Source organism: Drosophila melanogaster, chromosome 3L (assembly GCF_000001215.4).
Source record: "Drosophila melanogaster chromosome 3L".
NCBI classification, from domain to species: domain Eukaryota; kingdom Metazoa; phylum Arthropoda; class Insecta; order Diptera; family Drosophilidae; genus Drosophila; species Drosophila melanogaster.
This window is the reverse complement of record NT_037436.4, coordinates 3,172,722-3,186,588: the sequence shown is the minus strand read 5'-3', so window position 1 is coordinate 3,186,588 and position 13,867 is coordinate 3,172,722. Positions and strand designations below refer to the sequence as shown.

The window sequence follows — 13,867 nt, the reverse complement described above, 5'->3', positions numbered from 1 at the left end:
TCCCCATCCTATCTTGCCAATTTTAGAAAATGGTATCATATGATTGTTTTATACTAATATTTTATTGGTTTCAATAAATCTGATAATGATCGATTACTGCTGTTAAACGGTCTGACTTAGGTGCAATAATCCGGTTTGTTTTCGCTGCACGATTTCAAGGAAGCATCAAAATATTGGTTGGTCTTACAGTTCTTTATCAAAGCTGTTGCCGATCCATTGATAAAATAACAATATAGGTACCTAGAAGAATGGTTTATGTGAGTTGTTCCCTGGAAATTCGTGGTCTACTTACGTGGTGCAGGTGGGGTCGTCTTGGTTTTGAAACAAAGTGGTCTTAGAGACAGTCAGGCAGGTTTTCTCCGCACTCCAGGGTTCCGCTGTGGTGGTACTCGCCGCTGTTGTGGTCACGGTGGTGGTGGTTGGGGTAGTGGTGGCTATAGTGGTTGTCGTCTCCACGCATCCATCCGGCTTTGTGGCGGTACAAACCTTTAAGCTGGTACTGAAATACTGATTAGCCTTGCATGAAGTGACTTTTGTCGAATGCGTTCCGTCGCTATCAACTGTACAGGTTATAAAACTGAAAAATGAACTCTTTAGTCTAGCATCGAAAACAATTTTCAGCAGTAGGGTATTCACGTGGTGCAGGTGGGATCATCTTCGTTTTCGAAAAAGGTGTTTTTAGTGTATTGCTGACAGATATCGTCGGCATTCCACGGAGCTTCTGTAGTCGTGATCTCAGTGGTTGTTGTGGTAATTGGGGTAGCAGTGGTAGTTGGGTTCTTAGTGGTTGTCGTGGTAATGGGGCTAGGAGTGGTTGTACTGGTTGTCTGGATCTCGGTGGTGGAAGTGTCCTCCTCTGTTTTGCAAACCGGATTAGCATTTTGATAGCAAGTGTAAAAGCCATCCGTGCAATAAAAGTCCTTTGGACATGGCAAGAGATCATACGATGGAACTCCTGGAAATTAAAACGTTGTCACACAATCCCCTTGTTTTTAAAGAAAATTTACAGACCGTCATAGCAGATGGAAAAAGTGGTTTCACTGTGACAAGCGACATTGCTATCACTTTGACACACATTGCACGTGGCCGCCAAATATCGAATCGAAAGCTTAAGTTTATTAAAAAGTGATTATTAGCCCGAAGTGCGCACAGTTTGTAGTAGTTACCAGTAGAACAAGCGCCTTTAGCCACATCTTTTTTGTCTCCAGTCGCCTTTCAATCTAAAATACTGGGGACAAACGGATCACCTTATATGTATCTTTGGTTATCTTTAGAGACTTGCCGAAAAAGTGAGATATTTTCTGTATGTTTGCTTAGTTTTATTGCGGTGTTAGGCTTTGCGTCAATAAATAGTACAAGGCTACAAGTAATTTATAAAAATATATTCACAAATTGAAGGCGCGTTCGTTAGCTGATAGCAGAGTACGAGTGTGGTTTACAACATATCTAGGAATACATAGAGTCGAGTCGAGTTAACAAAACACCAAATGAACGGATATAAATACTATTTTTAAATATCTTGTCTTATCTGCGAAAAAGAAAGCCTTTCGCTTAGGACGTACATTGAGGCCGGTACAGCTAATATTTAACATATTTTTTTATAGTTTTGTGTATATAGGGGTGTATACTGGATAGTTATATGTTCGCATAGTTGTCGCGTAGTCTTGTGGAGTTTTTAGATTGCATAAATAGGTACAAACTATAGTATGTACTATGTACTAGTCTAATTGTAAAATATTTCTTAAGGCAAATCATAGCGGTTTAAGCAGCACTTCACACTTACATATGTAACTTGCTTAAGGCAACATCGATGTTCTAATGCGTTTAAAAATAAATTCGTTAATTTCTAAAACGAAATAATACTTCGTCAGCAAATGCATTATGTTCGAGTTCACGTTGTGGACGTATACTGTTCGAATGATCTAGACGCAGCCGTACTCATACCAGATGCTATTGCTCTTGTCTTCGGTCCGCTTCCTTGCCGACTTGTCATCCTGCATGGTCGTTCCCGAGACGCTGCCGCTGGCCTGCAGCAGAGGGCTCTGGTCCCCGCTGTTCGAGGCTCCTCCGATCGTGGTGTTTATTCGGTTGTACATGAGAAACGTAGCTGGGCCCACCGGGGCATTGTTTTCGGTACTCTTCTGAGGCGTCTGAGGTTCTGCGGGTGTAGGAGGTGCGGCGTTGACGGAGCCACTGCCGCCAACAGACTGTGACTGTGTGGCGCCGGGAGTAGAGCCATCGGGAAGCTTTTGGTGCTCATCGATAAGATAAACGGTGCGTCTGGAACCGGCCGTTCCGAGAGTCAGACTGCTGCCCGTCACGTCTGGCGCTTCAAGACTGCTGCGAAGCAAATGATTTATCAGTAACTAGATGAATGCACTTTTTTAAACACAGGTGGGGAGCGACAACGAAGGGAAATACGCATTGTGCAAGGGGAAAGATGGAATAAGGATTAATAGTGGTCAATTGAAGCCTCGAAACAGACTTCGATCTGTTTCAATTGGCAAGTTTTAATGGGGTAGAATGAATGTTAAACATCAAAAGCGCATACCCGTGCACGCTATTTCTACGTGAGTTATTCAAATCCGTACGTTTCTGAGCCTGCAGGCTACTGCGCACGGCACCGCCGCGTTGGATCGAGTTATCCAGCAAATCCCTACTCCGACATAATGTACAGTGTTTGTTTGGTGCGAATGTCGAGTTGTGTATAATACATGTAAAAAGAACAAATACCGTGAACCCAAAAATCTAAAAAAAACATCAATTTCCAACCCAACTGAATGGCTTACCGCTGCAGACTCTGGCGGAGCGGGACATTCCTCTGGAGCAGGTGCGTGTCGGAGGCAATGGACAGTGGCTCCTCATTGCTATTATCCGACTCATTGCCGCCTGACTCGGAACCGATCACGAACTGGGAATTGGTACGGGCGTCATCTACCCAAGATCGACGGTTCTGAAAAAAAAAAAATATTTTTATGTTAAGTTTCTTTACATCTAGTTGTGAGTAAACTTACTCGACTGGGCACCTTGTTCATTAGATCCGAGCTAGCCTTCTTCACTCTTCTAACCAGCATGCTGGCAAATGGTTTTCTGAAATTTACAGTGATTGGCTTAATAACAAATATATTTTTGTATGGTTATATTATTTACTTCTTGTGCACTGTGGTTTCTGACTTCTTGTAATGCTCCATAATTTTCTCCTCCAGTTTTTCCTTCTGCCGCTTGAGGCTGTGCACCCGTTCGGTGTAGTTCTTCTCCTCCTCATGGAAGTGCTTTTTGTCCTCCAGGGATATGGCCAATAGTTCCTGATATTGAGAGAGCAATTGGGACACGTTGTCCATCAGAGCCTTGCGCTCCGAGTCCAGTTCAGCATTGTTTTGTATCAACATCTGTATGCAAAAAGAATATTAATAGAATATTATATCTTGACACTTTTTAACTCACCTCACAACGCTGCTGAACCTTGCTATACTCCATCTGTAGGCAACGGACCTGATCGCTCTTAGCATTTAGCTCGCCGGAGAGTTCTGTGTTTTGTAGCTTAAGGCTGGAGTGCTCCATGCGTACCATCTTGTACTGCTCCTGGATGTTTTTGTATTCGTTCTTGAAGCGATCGCTGGTGGCGAACAGATTGCGGAAGTCGTCTGTCAGTTTGGAGTGCTCCGTACGCAGGATTGACAGATCCTCGCTGCATGTTTTCATGTTGCTGTTCTGAATAGTCAACTCCTCAATGCGTTGCTCCAATGCCGACTGCTGTTCACGGGTATCTCGCAGCTCCTGACGCAAGTCCCGCACTGCAGCCTTTAGCTGCTCCTTGTCCTTGTTCAGAGACTCGTACTCCGCGGAGAGTTGATCATGCAGGCATTGCAACGTAACCTGATCCTGCAAAGCATGCTTGTGCTCCTGCTGCAGTGAATCGATCTCTTTGAGCAGCGAATCTTTTTCGGCAGCCAACTGGGAGTTTGCCAGCTGTAGGGCTACATGCTGGGTGTTCAGCGAAGTTATTTGCGAGCCCAGCGCAGCCACGTCCACGCTGAGCCGAGCATTCTCAGTCTGAAGCTGAGTGTTGGAATCCTTAATACGGGTCAGCTCTGCTGATTCTCGTGCTGGACTTAGACGTACCTTGTGTTCGAAGCGAAGTTCCTGCGAAGATGGTTGCGCTGGTGCAGGAGCTGGAGTAGCCGCGAGTTCAATGTTCTTTTCCACCGTAAAGATCTCCTGACGGTGGCATAGCACACACATGTCGGACTTGACGCCACCTTCTCGTTCCTCCTCCTCCAGCTGCTCTCGGGTCACGTTTAGCATTATCTCGCGAACCGTTTTAAAAGTCTCCGGGTTGCGCACCAACTTCTCCACCACATGCTCCACATTGAGCTCACCGGGCTCTTCGTCCGCCAATCCTAGTTTCTCCAAGTTGTTTCGCACTTTCTTCGTTACGAGAGTACCAGTCACCAAGTCGTTTCGAAGAGTACTTATCATCTCTTGATCAATGATGCGCTGTGAAGCTAGCTCTTGGTTTTGCTTCTCCAGTTCCACAAGCTTTTGATGCACTTGCTCCGAATCCTCAAGTGCTTTGCCCAGCTTTTGTAGTTCTTTGCTCTGGACATCGAGCCGATTAATACTGTCATCCAGCTGCACAGACTTTTGCTCGCTGCCCTCCTTGAGTTTGGACACTTCCTTGAGCAGGCTGGCGTTTTCGCGTTCGTACGTGGAGACCCTTGCTTCGATCTCATAGAGCTTCTGTTTAGTAAGCTCGTATTGCCTTGATTTTTCCAGGTATTGCTCTAGTTCCTTTGTCTTGCTCTCCGCCAACCGTTCAAGATCGTCGGCTCTTCGCTGAATGCTTTCGTTCAGGGTTTGGATACGTTGCTTTTCTTTGTTTAAGGTTTCGACATGCTGCTCGGCATCAGAAAGCTTTTGACGGTCAGCTTCGCGTTCCAGGCTCTGTCGATCGTAGCTTTTTTGGCGATTATCCACGGCATCCTGTAACTTTTTGTTCTCCTCCAGGGCATTTTTAAAGACCCCTTCCAGTTCGACATTCTGCTGAGTCAGACGATTGATGTTTTCTTGCATCTGTTCGATTTTTAGAGACAGCTTTTTCTTCTCCTTTTCCAGTTCTAGCATCTTGCTGGTGGATTCGTGGAAGCTACTCTCTTTTAATTGTTCCAGAGCGGCGGTCAAACGACGGTTCTCCAGCTCGAGCTTGAGTGCACGGGTCTGAGCATTGTTCGTTAGCTGTTCCGAAAGACTATTGTCGCCTGAGTTGCAATCGTCTTCGTTTTCGGAAAAGGATTTATCCAAATCCATCGTGGAGTTGAGATTCCTGGCTACCAGTTGCAGTTGCGAGTTCTCCTCCAGCAACTCTTCTAGCTTGGAGCGATCCACGTCCCGTTCGAGAGCCATGTCGTTTATCTTCTGTTTGTATTTAATAATCTCGGATTCCAGAGAGATGGCATGCTCAGACCTTTTTCGGTAACGCTGCAACTGCTCCTCCAGCATTTCCCTGAGAAGGTGGAAGGGTATTATAGGTTAGAAAACATTCAATGGTATTTTGTTTGGCTCATATACTTGGATTCAAGCAGCACACGGTTATCCTCCCGCAGTTCCTCAACGCGGGATTTGTAAAAGTCGGAGTCTCCGAGTTTCTCGCGGTACTTCTGAACTTCCACCTCCAGGCGATCAGCTCTTTCAGCCCGTTCCCGGAGGATGTCCACCTCGTCACGATATGCAGATGCCCGCTTGGCCTCCGTAAACCATTCTTGGCTTTCCTGGCGCAGCTTGTCAAAGCGAGCCTTCTTGTCATCCAACTCCTCACGTAGCTCCAAAAGATTCTCGGACTTTTCCTCGCTTAAAGAAAGGAAAAGGTGTATGAATAATTATTGGATAAGTAAATAATAGCTTGTCTTACAGTTCCTGACGCAGCTTGCGGTTCTTCGAACGCAGATCGGCACATTCTACGGCAAGGTGATTGCTTTCCGAATTGGAAGAAGATGAAGGTGTCGAGGTGGCAGTTCCGTTCGAAGGGGAACGTGTAACGCTGACACCTTGGCCACATTCCACCAAATTATCGCTGGCTGTCATTTCGGTCTCTACGCACGCCAAATCGATCCACTTGAGATACATGACGTCCCGCTCCTTGGTCAGGCGCAAAATGTGCGTGTACATGCTCTGCGGCGTAAGTCGCTCCAAGGAGTCCTCGGTGAGCACCAAACTATGGCTGTCGGTCACTTGTTTGATCAGTCCAACAATAGCGTGTTGCGTTTCTAAGTCCAGCTCCTTGATGCGAGCAATAAATAGCTCCTTGTTGGGACATTGCACAGCTGCGCCGAGCAACAGGGTCAGCAAGGTCTTCATCTGTTCGAGCCCGTTCTTACTCTCCGGATGATGACCCAGGGTGAAGGCATCGGGTAGGACCAGTATGGTTTGACCAAGCTCCTCCTCAAAGAAAGACTTTAGATTCCTCACGACGCACTCGAAGTTCTTGGCCCTCGCAATGCTGAGAGATTTCCCGTTAAGATCGTTCAGCTCGCTGGGATTATTTTGCGGCTCGGGGTCGATTTGCAGCCAGACGCTGTGAATTATGTGGCCATCCAGCAGGGAGGTGTATCCGGCGAGAAGCTCGGCACGTGGCAGACATGATTCCAGCTGTAAAGGAAGAAAATACCAGTTTTAGATACGGAATCCAACAAAGCGAGCGCGAATATGTTTATTAGCTGGACAAGAGCTCATTACGCTCCTCCTCCATTCTTATTGTACCGCTAGCAGTCTTGAGCAAGTTACAATGACCTTGGTTCTTTGGCGACAAACAGTTTGGGTCAAAAAAATAAGAGCTCGAAGTGGAGTATGATACATATGATTGATATGATTATAAATTAATACGATACACCTGCTTTCGTCGTAACGGAATTAATTTAACGAAGCTAAGGCTTTGGATATATAAAATTATTCGTTTTTTGGAGTTTCCCTGTAACGTATGATTCTATTTCGTTGACCTCAGCTGTGTGTGTGTAAGCAGGTTGTTCTCACGACTTTGTTGTTGTTTTCGCCTTTTCCATTTGCGAGCGCTTGGCAATCGAACACTTGAATTATTTATGCCAAGCACATAGGCCCACTGGCGATGCAAATGTCGATCATGTTTATCCATAACGCCCGCAGTACTCTACTCACCCAAGAAATTATGGACGAATTAACAAACTCATCAATTTCCATTGGCGTCGCGGTCGCAGTGCCAGCCATTGTTTGTGTTGTTATTGTTATTGGACGGACGGGCGGAATAGGTAAGTGCAGGTATGTATGAGTGTGTGAGTTTGTGCCGCTGCACCTGTCGCAAAGGAACAGCTGCGGCTCCTCCAAACTGTGATGCTGGGCGAGATAGTTTCTATTTTTTCAAGAAGTAAAGTCCAACAACAGCCTCCCGAAATTTATGCCAAGGACGGGGCATTTTCACATTGCACATGCAGGCAAGTCGCAAGATCACAGTTTGTAACAACACTAAAATACGTTGGAGAGCACTTCGCGGATTAAATTGGCTTTAACAAACTAAGCAACAAGGAACACTACAAGGCAGCACTCTAAAAAATTAGCGAAATATTTTTGGGAAGACTGGACTGTTGGAAAAAAAGCATAATTTGTGCCGGTGATGACACTTCGCTAATGCTGCCAACTATCGAATGCGGTGGAGGGGTCTAGTGATGGAACTTTGCGACAAGTAGCTAACTAGCTAGAAATAGCTAAATTCCACAAATCACAGAGATAGTTAATTGACTTTGAATGATGCTAAAGCTTATCGAATGAATCGATGCTATCGTTGATGGTATCTAAATGCATTGTAAATGAGACTTATTTTACAATGTGATCAGCCTTGTTGTGGTTAATTAAGGGTTATCTGTCAAACGAAGTTCCTGAAAAGTAGCCAGAAAGAAGGTAGGTCACTTGCTAACCGATTGCAGCTCCTATCGATGTCGATAACTGCTGTCGAGCCCATCAGAATTCAAATTTGAAAGAGAGCAGAAAGCTTTCGTGGATCGGTGGATGAGGAGGAGGATGCTGGGCTGACGAACCGAACGGAACGGATTATTTAACGCGCCGCAAAAATGGCAACGCTTGCAAACAAAAGCCTGCGAACGCTACGAAAGTTACATTACTAGAAACTAACCGACCTGAAGTTGAAATAGTTGGAGTGCAAAGTGTTGTTATTGGCGATTCGAAAACGACGGGTTAAGTTAAGTTAATTTCGACTGTCTATATATAGATCCTCTGTATAGGCAAGCACAATATTGCAAATAGGTTAAATATCTAAATATCTCGAAATGGGAAATCAGCCGGGAAAGCTGCACACGCATCCACAAGGCGGTCGCCCCAAGAAGAATGTCCACTGGAAGTCCGCAGGCAAGTAGAAAAGTAGTAACTCCATATACCATCAGGGTCCCAGTCCCAGTACAATTCCTACCCGAATTTCAAGATATCAGAGGAGGCCCCACATAGCTGTCTGGCTGGTGGGAGCGCTAGAAATGGGTCTATTTTTAGCCACTCGCACACTCAGTGGTTGCCGTGTTCGTCTGTTTGGCCCCAAAATCTCGCAACGTCAAAGTAATGTTGTCGTTTGAGAAGCGGAAGAATCATTATGCTGAGATAGAATCTTTTGTAGGTGCATAATTTCTAAAGCCCTTTAAGGGCTACAATATGGAGCTGGGACAGGAAAGTCACCCACACCGTAATAACTTAGCAATGCAATCTTTGTGAATCGAAATTGATTCTCTAAAACTATGCAACTTATATTTAGGAATAAATCGTAGGTTATCTTAATTAAAAAATCAAATATTTCTCTATTTCCTTTAAAGTTTAACTTTTTTTCTCGCATCGTAGAAGATTTTTAGATCTTTTAATCCTTAAATTGCATTATATTTGTTTCCCAATCAGAGCGACCTTCTCCGCCTGGCCGACCCATCCTGACGCCAGTGGCACTACCGGAGCAGCAACCGGACGTGGTGAACCTGCGCTGGGATCGGCCACTCCACGATGGAGGTTCACCCATCACTGGCTATACGGTAGAGCACAGGCGCATGGGGTCACCCCACTGGGTGAGAGCCACGCCCACTCCCGTGGACCGCTGCGATGTGTGCATCAGTGGACTGGAGCCGGGATGGCGTTACCAGTTTCGTTGCTTTGCTGAGAACATTGTGGGGCGATCCGATGCCAGCGAGCTATCTGATCCGCTGACGGTGACGCTGCAGCGAAATGCCATAACCGTGCCCCGGTTCATCGACGAACTGGTGGACACGAATGCCGTGGAAGACGAGCGAATCGAGTTCCGCGTCCGCATTCTTGGCGAACCGCCGCCGGAGATTAACTGGTTCAAGGACGGCTACGAGATCTTCAGCAGTCGGCGCACAAAGATCGTCAACGACAACGAGGCCAGTGTCCTGGTGATCCACCAAGTGGCGCTGACCGACGAGGGCGAGATAAAATGCACGGCCACCAATCGAGCGGGACATGTGATTACCAAGGCAAGGTTGATGGTGCAGGCTCCTCCCAAGATCCGATTACCCCGCACCTACGAGGATGGACTGATTGTTGAGGCGGACGAAGTGTTGCGCCTTAAGGTTGGCGTGGCTGGACAGCCACCGCCCGCTATTACGTGGCTTCATGAGGGCGAGGTCATTGCTCCGGGTGGACGCTTTGAGGTGGGTCATCTTACCGGTCTTTTTTCACCCACTGCATAAGTAACTCGCTTCCCATTGCAGGTCTCCAACACGGAGAAGAACTCCCTGCTTAAGATCGACAATGTGCTTCGAGAAGATCGCGGCGAGTATATGGTGAAAGCTTGGAATCGATTGGGTGAGGACAGTACCTCCTTTTTGGTTACAGTGACAGCCAGGCCCAATCCACCGGGTACTCCCAAGCTGAATATGTCCTTTGGCAAGTCCGCCACTCTTTCCTGGACGGCTCCACTCGACGACGGAGGCTGTAAGATTGGCAACTACATAGTTGAATATTTCCGAGTGGGCTGGAACGTCTGGCTGAAGGCGGCCACCACTCGGGCACTGAGCACCACACTTCACGATCTGATAGAGGGTTCCGAGTACAAATTTCGTGTAAAGGCAGAAAATCCATATGGCCTGAGCGAACCGTCGGGTGAATCGGAGCTGCTCTTCATCCCGGATCCCAAGCGGGGAATCACCAAACCGAAATCAGCTACAAGGATAGCCGGAGATGAGAAGGACAAGCCCAAGACAGGAGCTGGAGGGATGCAGGTGCCACCGCGCAGGAAGACTTTATCTCCTCCACGGCCTCAAGCAGATGCCTCCACGGGCATGTCACCCAAACAGTCGCCCAGTGCGAAGCGGAAGCCGAAGCCTCAGCTCATAGACAACGAGCAACTGACCCACGAAATGTCCTACGGAACTTCGGATCATGCTCTAAAGATGGACGTGCGCAAGAGTCCTTCGCTTAATAGCGCCGATTCGGCTAATAAACCCACGACAGATAGTTCCAATCCAAAGCTTAACCTCACCCTGGTGACCACAACACTGGCACCGCTGGACAAGTCTGTACCATCCCCCAAGGCACCAAGGACTCCAGCTACATCTCCCTTGAAACTTTTCAATCCGAAACCCTCTGGAGCCCCTAAAGATAGGTCACCAGTGCAGCCAAAGCCACAGCCATTGCCTACTCCACCCATGGAAACGCCGGATAAGGCATCACCCAACCCGAAGAGAAGCTTAAGTCCACCCAACAAGAGACAACCACCGCCTCTTCGCAAGAGTCCCACGCCTCCGGAACCTATAAAGGTTACCCCAGCTCTGTTGAGGAGTGCGGAGCCCGTTCAACTGGGAGTCAACCAGAATGTAAGGCGATTCTCTGGACAAACCCTAAGCCCGGCCAGAAATGTGCCAACTCTGGCGTTGGCAGTGGCTTCCGGTGTGTCAGCTGTAATTGGCGAGAAGCTGCCCACTATCGAAATAAGTGCTCCACCAACGCCCCAGGAGGAAGAGCCTCCAGTACTGGAGCGCAGTCCGTCTCCAGAACCAGCTCCAAAGTCCCAGTCCAACGCAAGGCGGTTCTCCAGGTCAGCCGACAAACACGACGACGTCCACACAAGCAATGAGTTTATGCTGGTCGTTTTCGACAAGAATAGCAAGGTCAAGGATAAGGACAGTAAGTTTTCGGTGATAAGGATTTCAGGACTAAGGATTACCCACTAAATCACCTTATATTCTGACTAAACCCATGCCATAATTCTCTTTCCCAGAACAAGATTCCTTCGAGCTGGACCTGGAGGACGCCATCCAGCCACCACCAATTTCGATTTCTGCGCCGGATCTGGCCTTCCTAGAGTTTACAAACTTGCACACCACCTTCCCACTGCGTCGCTCTGTCAGCTCCACGGAACTCTTGTATGAAAGGGCCATGGCCAGGTTCTACGAAGCAGTGGAACTCGAGCAGGCTTCCAAGTCCCGCAAGACGTCGCGGGACAAACTGGTCACTCCGGTTCCCCACCAAACGCCTGCTAATCTCCGCAAGCGTCTGGGTTCCATATCAGAGGCTGAACGCTTGTCTTTCGAAAGAAGAAGCGAGATGCGACGTCAATCGGCCGATGTGGTATCCATTTCCCGGAAATGGGACTCCAGGGAGAACGTCAACGAGATGGGAAACCTGACACGTATCCACACCACTGGACAATTGCCCTTTGAGACGCGAAAGGATCTTCGCGAGTCGGAAGCGGAAGAGGAACATGAAGAGGGAGAGGAAGAACACTTAACTGAGAGTACGGCTGATGATAGCGAGGATATGGATCTGGATTACGATGAGGATTTGGACGTGGATTATCCGCCTCAAAAGAAACTGCAGCAGCAGTCCAGCAACGACCTCGGTTCGGATTACACAGAGAGCACTGCATCCTCGGAGCAGGACTCCATCGAGAAGTTCAAGATGGAACTGCTGGCCCGCACCCGATCGCCCAGTCCTCGGGATCTGGAGACCTATCATCCGCGTACCATGGGTGCTGGAACCTTTACACCATACAGGGCTCCCACTCCAGAGCAGGCTGCCGTTGTGCTCAACCGACCAGTGCCTCTGCCAAGTCCAGACTTTGTCCCCAAGCCGATCCTTAAGAGATCCTCTAATGAGCATATGGAGCAAGCTGTTAGTCCCTTGCCGAGTAGTTTTGCCAGCGAAGCACCGACTATCATAGTGCCGCCAACTGCAACTGTAGCAAATAGCAATCCAAGCACCCTTAAAATGGACCTGGCTAAGGGTATTAAGTCCTTTTTCAGCCGCGACAAGAGATCCGCCACGGAGAAGAACACAGAGGCCAACGAAGAGATATCCAATCCGTTGGAAAGGACCAATGCTGCTGCCATTGCCGCGGACTTGGAAGTCAAGAGAAAAGCTAAGGAGGAGGAAGAACTGCGTCGCAAGGAGGAGGAGCGCCTCATGCAGGAGGAGGCCCATGCAGCAGTGGATCACTACAGCGATTTGGTGAAGGAGGTGGGTAGTTCCCACAAATACCATACGCCTCTATACCTGGACCGGGATGAACTGAAGCGAGCGGCTGCTAAGGCAGCAGCGGAAACTGACGAGGAGGACATGCTCACCCATGCGGAGGAACTGAAGAAGAGACGTGCCACCGGTGGCAGCGAAGACCTGTTTCTGGCTCCTCCAGTGGTCAGGGAGAGACGGCTCTCCATCTCGGAGCGGGAGCAACTTGTCCACGTCCGGGATGCAGCCAGCAGTCTGGCATTCCACCGATCGCCCGAAAAGCCAGAATCTGACCAGGAGCACGAGTCACCGAAATCGCAACAGGATGAGGAACCAGAGTACCCCACTGTTCTGGTGGTGCCGCCACCCAAATCAAAGAACAAGAACGAATCTGAGACTGAGAGCGTCATGAGCGAGATGGTGGAGGCTCGTCCGGATGCCAGGGGCCGGACTCGCTTGGTGAAGGTGAAGAGGGTGATCAGGCGAAGGGTGCCTTCGAGCACTCGATCACGAGACGCCTCACTCACCAGACCTGCGATTGCGGAAGTAGAGGGCAGTCAGCAAACATCCTTGGTCCTCTCCGCCGCCGACAGGGACTTGCTGCAGAAGGCAGCCACTCTGGCCATCCTCCAGTCGGAGGAGCAGGCGCACGAGAAGGTTCGCTCGGCTCTCAGCTACTGCACAGATCTGGTCCTCTTCCTGGTCGCCTGCTATGTGTACTTGTTCAAGGACGCACGCTTGGTCCTGCCCATTCTGGGCCTTATCATCTACAGGCAGCTGGGCGAGGCAGTGCGGGGTTATGTGCCCGGCTGGCTGCGCCGCAGGTTCACCGGGAATGGTAGCTAGACCACCCAGTTAGCCATCCCATCTCCTGCCCACACTCACATGCGTTTATCGGTTAAGTTAGTTTTTATTACATACGACTTATATATACGTCTTAAGGTAAAGAAGAAGGTATCCCCCCGAGTACATCGTACTAGAATCTGTATACGTAAAATCCCTGAACTAAGAAAAAACCAAAGTTTATTAACCAAACCATGAATATTAATCATCAACACCACCTAACTTTCATTAACATTAACCTTTAACTGCGATCATCCGTTTTCCAAAGCCCATTTCGCAAGGATAACTAACTTCTCTAAAATCGAAAAAAGATTAATCCTATAAATCCCCAGTTTTGGTTTGCTTTGTGTATGTATGAGGAGCTATGTAAATCCTAATGTTATTAAGTGTTCGTTTGCGGTTCTATGTGGTCCATCCGGATTGTTGGTGATTCACTTGGAAAATAAAGCTTAGCATGTTATAATTTCGCATACTTTCTCTCCAAATGTTTACCAACCCGCCAGTTTATCCCAAAACACTGACTTCCGTGGGGGATTTAAAATTG

The 13,867-nt window shown here is 48.1% G+C and overlaps 3 protein-coding genes across 9 annotated transcripts; 1 reads left to right on the top strand and 2 right to left on the bottom strand.

Moving 5' to 3' along the window:
* Positions 1 to 39: 39 nt before the first annotated feature.
* CG42494 (uncharacterized protein) lies at positions 40 to 2,185 on the bottom strand. 3 transcript variants are annotated; one of them, NM_001169863.1, is made up of 6 exons: positions 1,945 to 2,185; positions 1,167 to 1,360; positions 1,012 to 1,108; positions 637 to 955; positions 293 to 577; positions 40 to 240 (listed from the first exon to the last, which is right to left on the bottom strand). In NM_001169863.1, the coding sequence occupies exons 2-6, from the start codon at positions 1,191 to 1,193 to the stop codon at positions 117 to 119; spliced, it is 852 nt and encodes a 283-aa protein (NP_001163334.1). In that variant the 5' UTR covers positions 1,194 to 1,360; positions 1,945 to 2,185; the 3' UTR covers positions 40 to 116. The 3 variants fall into 3 exon arrangements, with proteins under 3 accessions (NP_001163334.1, NP_001286928.1, NP_001163333.1); NM_001299999.1 differs by having other exon boundaries at positions 1,167 to 1,228; NM_001169862.1 differs by lacking the exon at positions 1,945 to 2,185 and having other exon boundaries at positions 1,167 to 1,201.
* On the bottom strand, positions 1,302 to 7,659 carry Girdin. 5 transcript variants are annotated; one of them, NM_139523.3, is made up of 9 exons: positions 7,168 to 7,659; positions 5,909 to 6,645; positions 5,569 to 5,847; positions 3,445 to 5,503; positions 3,151 to 3,389; positions 3,015 to 3,090; positions 2,790 to 2,953; positions 2,552 to 2,656; positions 1,302 to 2,340 (listed from the first exon to the last, which is right to left on the bottom strand). In NM_139523.3, the coding sequence occupies exons 1-9, from the start codon at positions 7,234 to 7,236 to the stop codon at positions 1,923 to 1,925; spliced, it is 4,146 nt and encodes a 1,381-aa protein (NP_647780.1). In that variant the 5' UTR covers positions 7,237 to 7,659; the 3' UTR covers positions 1,302 to 1,922. The 5 variants fall into 5 exon arrangements, with proteins under 5 accessions (NP_647780.1, NP_001261358.1, NP_001261359.1 ...); NM_001274429.1 differs by having other exon boundaries at positions 1,302 to 2,337; NM_001274430.1 differs by having other exon boundaries at positions 2,592 to 2,656.
* A 349-nt stretch (positions 7,660 to 8,008) lies between these two features.
* MnM (myomesin and myosin binding protein) lies at positions 8,009 to 13,772 on the top strand. Its single transcript, NM_139522.3, has 4 exons — positions 8,009 to 8,388; positions 8,920 to 9,683; positions 9,744 to 11,157; positions 11,252 to 13,772. Exons 1-4 carry the CDS (start codon positions 8,310 to 8,312, stop codon positions 13,324 to 13,326), a joined length of 4,332 nt encoding a protein of 1,443 aa, NP_647779.2. The 5' UTR covers positions 8,009 to 8,309; the 3' UTR covers positions 13,327 to 13,772.
* The last annotated feature ends 95 nt before the right edge of the window (positions 13,773 to 13,867 follow it).

Excerpts from the sequence above, each read along its gene's own strand:
- Girdin (NM_139523.3), bottom strand. The coding sequence starts at position 7,236 with ATGGCTGGCACTGCGACCGCGACGCCAATGGAAATTGATGAGTTTGTT. Across the intron at positions 3,091-3,150 it reads GAAACCACAGTGCACAAGAA|AAAACCATTTGCCAGCATGC; the intron begins GTAAATAATATA and ends TGTAAATTTCAG. Across the intron at positions 2,954-3,014 it reads TGAACAAGGTGCCCAGTCGA|AACCGTCGATCTTGGGTAGA; the intron begins GTAAGTTTACTC and ends TTTTTTTTTCAG.
- MnM (NM_139522.3), top strand. The coding sequence starts at position 8,310 with ATGGGAAATCAGCCGGGAAAGCTGCACACGCATCCACAAGGCGGTCGC. Across the intron at positions 9,684-9,743 it reads CTCCGGGTGGACGCTTTGAG|GTCTCCAACACGGAGAAGAA; the intron begins GTGGGTCATCTT and ends TTCCCATTGCAG. Across the intron at positions 11,158-11,251 it reads CAAGGTCAAGGATAAGGACA|AACAAGATTCCTTCGAGCTG; the intron begins GTAAGTTTTCGG and ends TCTCTTTCCCAG.
- CG42494 (NM_001169863.1), bottom strand. The coding sequence starts at position 1,193 with ATGTGGCTAAAGGCGCTTGTTCTACTG. Across the intron at positions 1,109-1,166 it reads TAAAGGCGCTTGTTCTACTG|CTTTCGATTCGATATTTGGC; the intron begins GTAACTACTACA and ends AATAAACTTAAG. Across the intron at positions 956-1,011 it reads TTTTTCCATCTGCTATGACG|GAGTTCCATCGTATGATCTC; the intron begins GTCTGTAAATTT and ends TTTAATTTCCAG.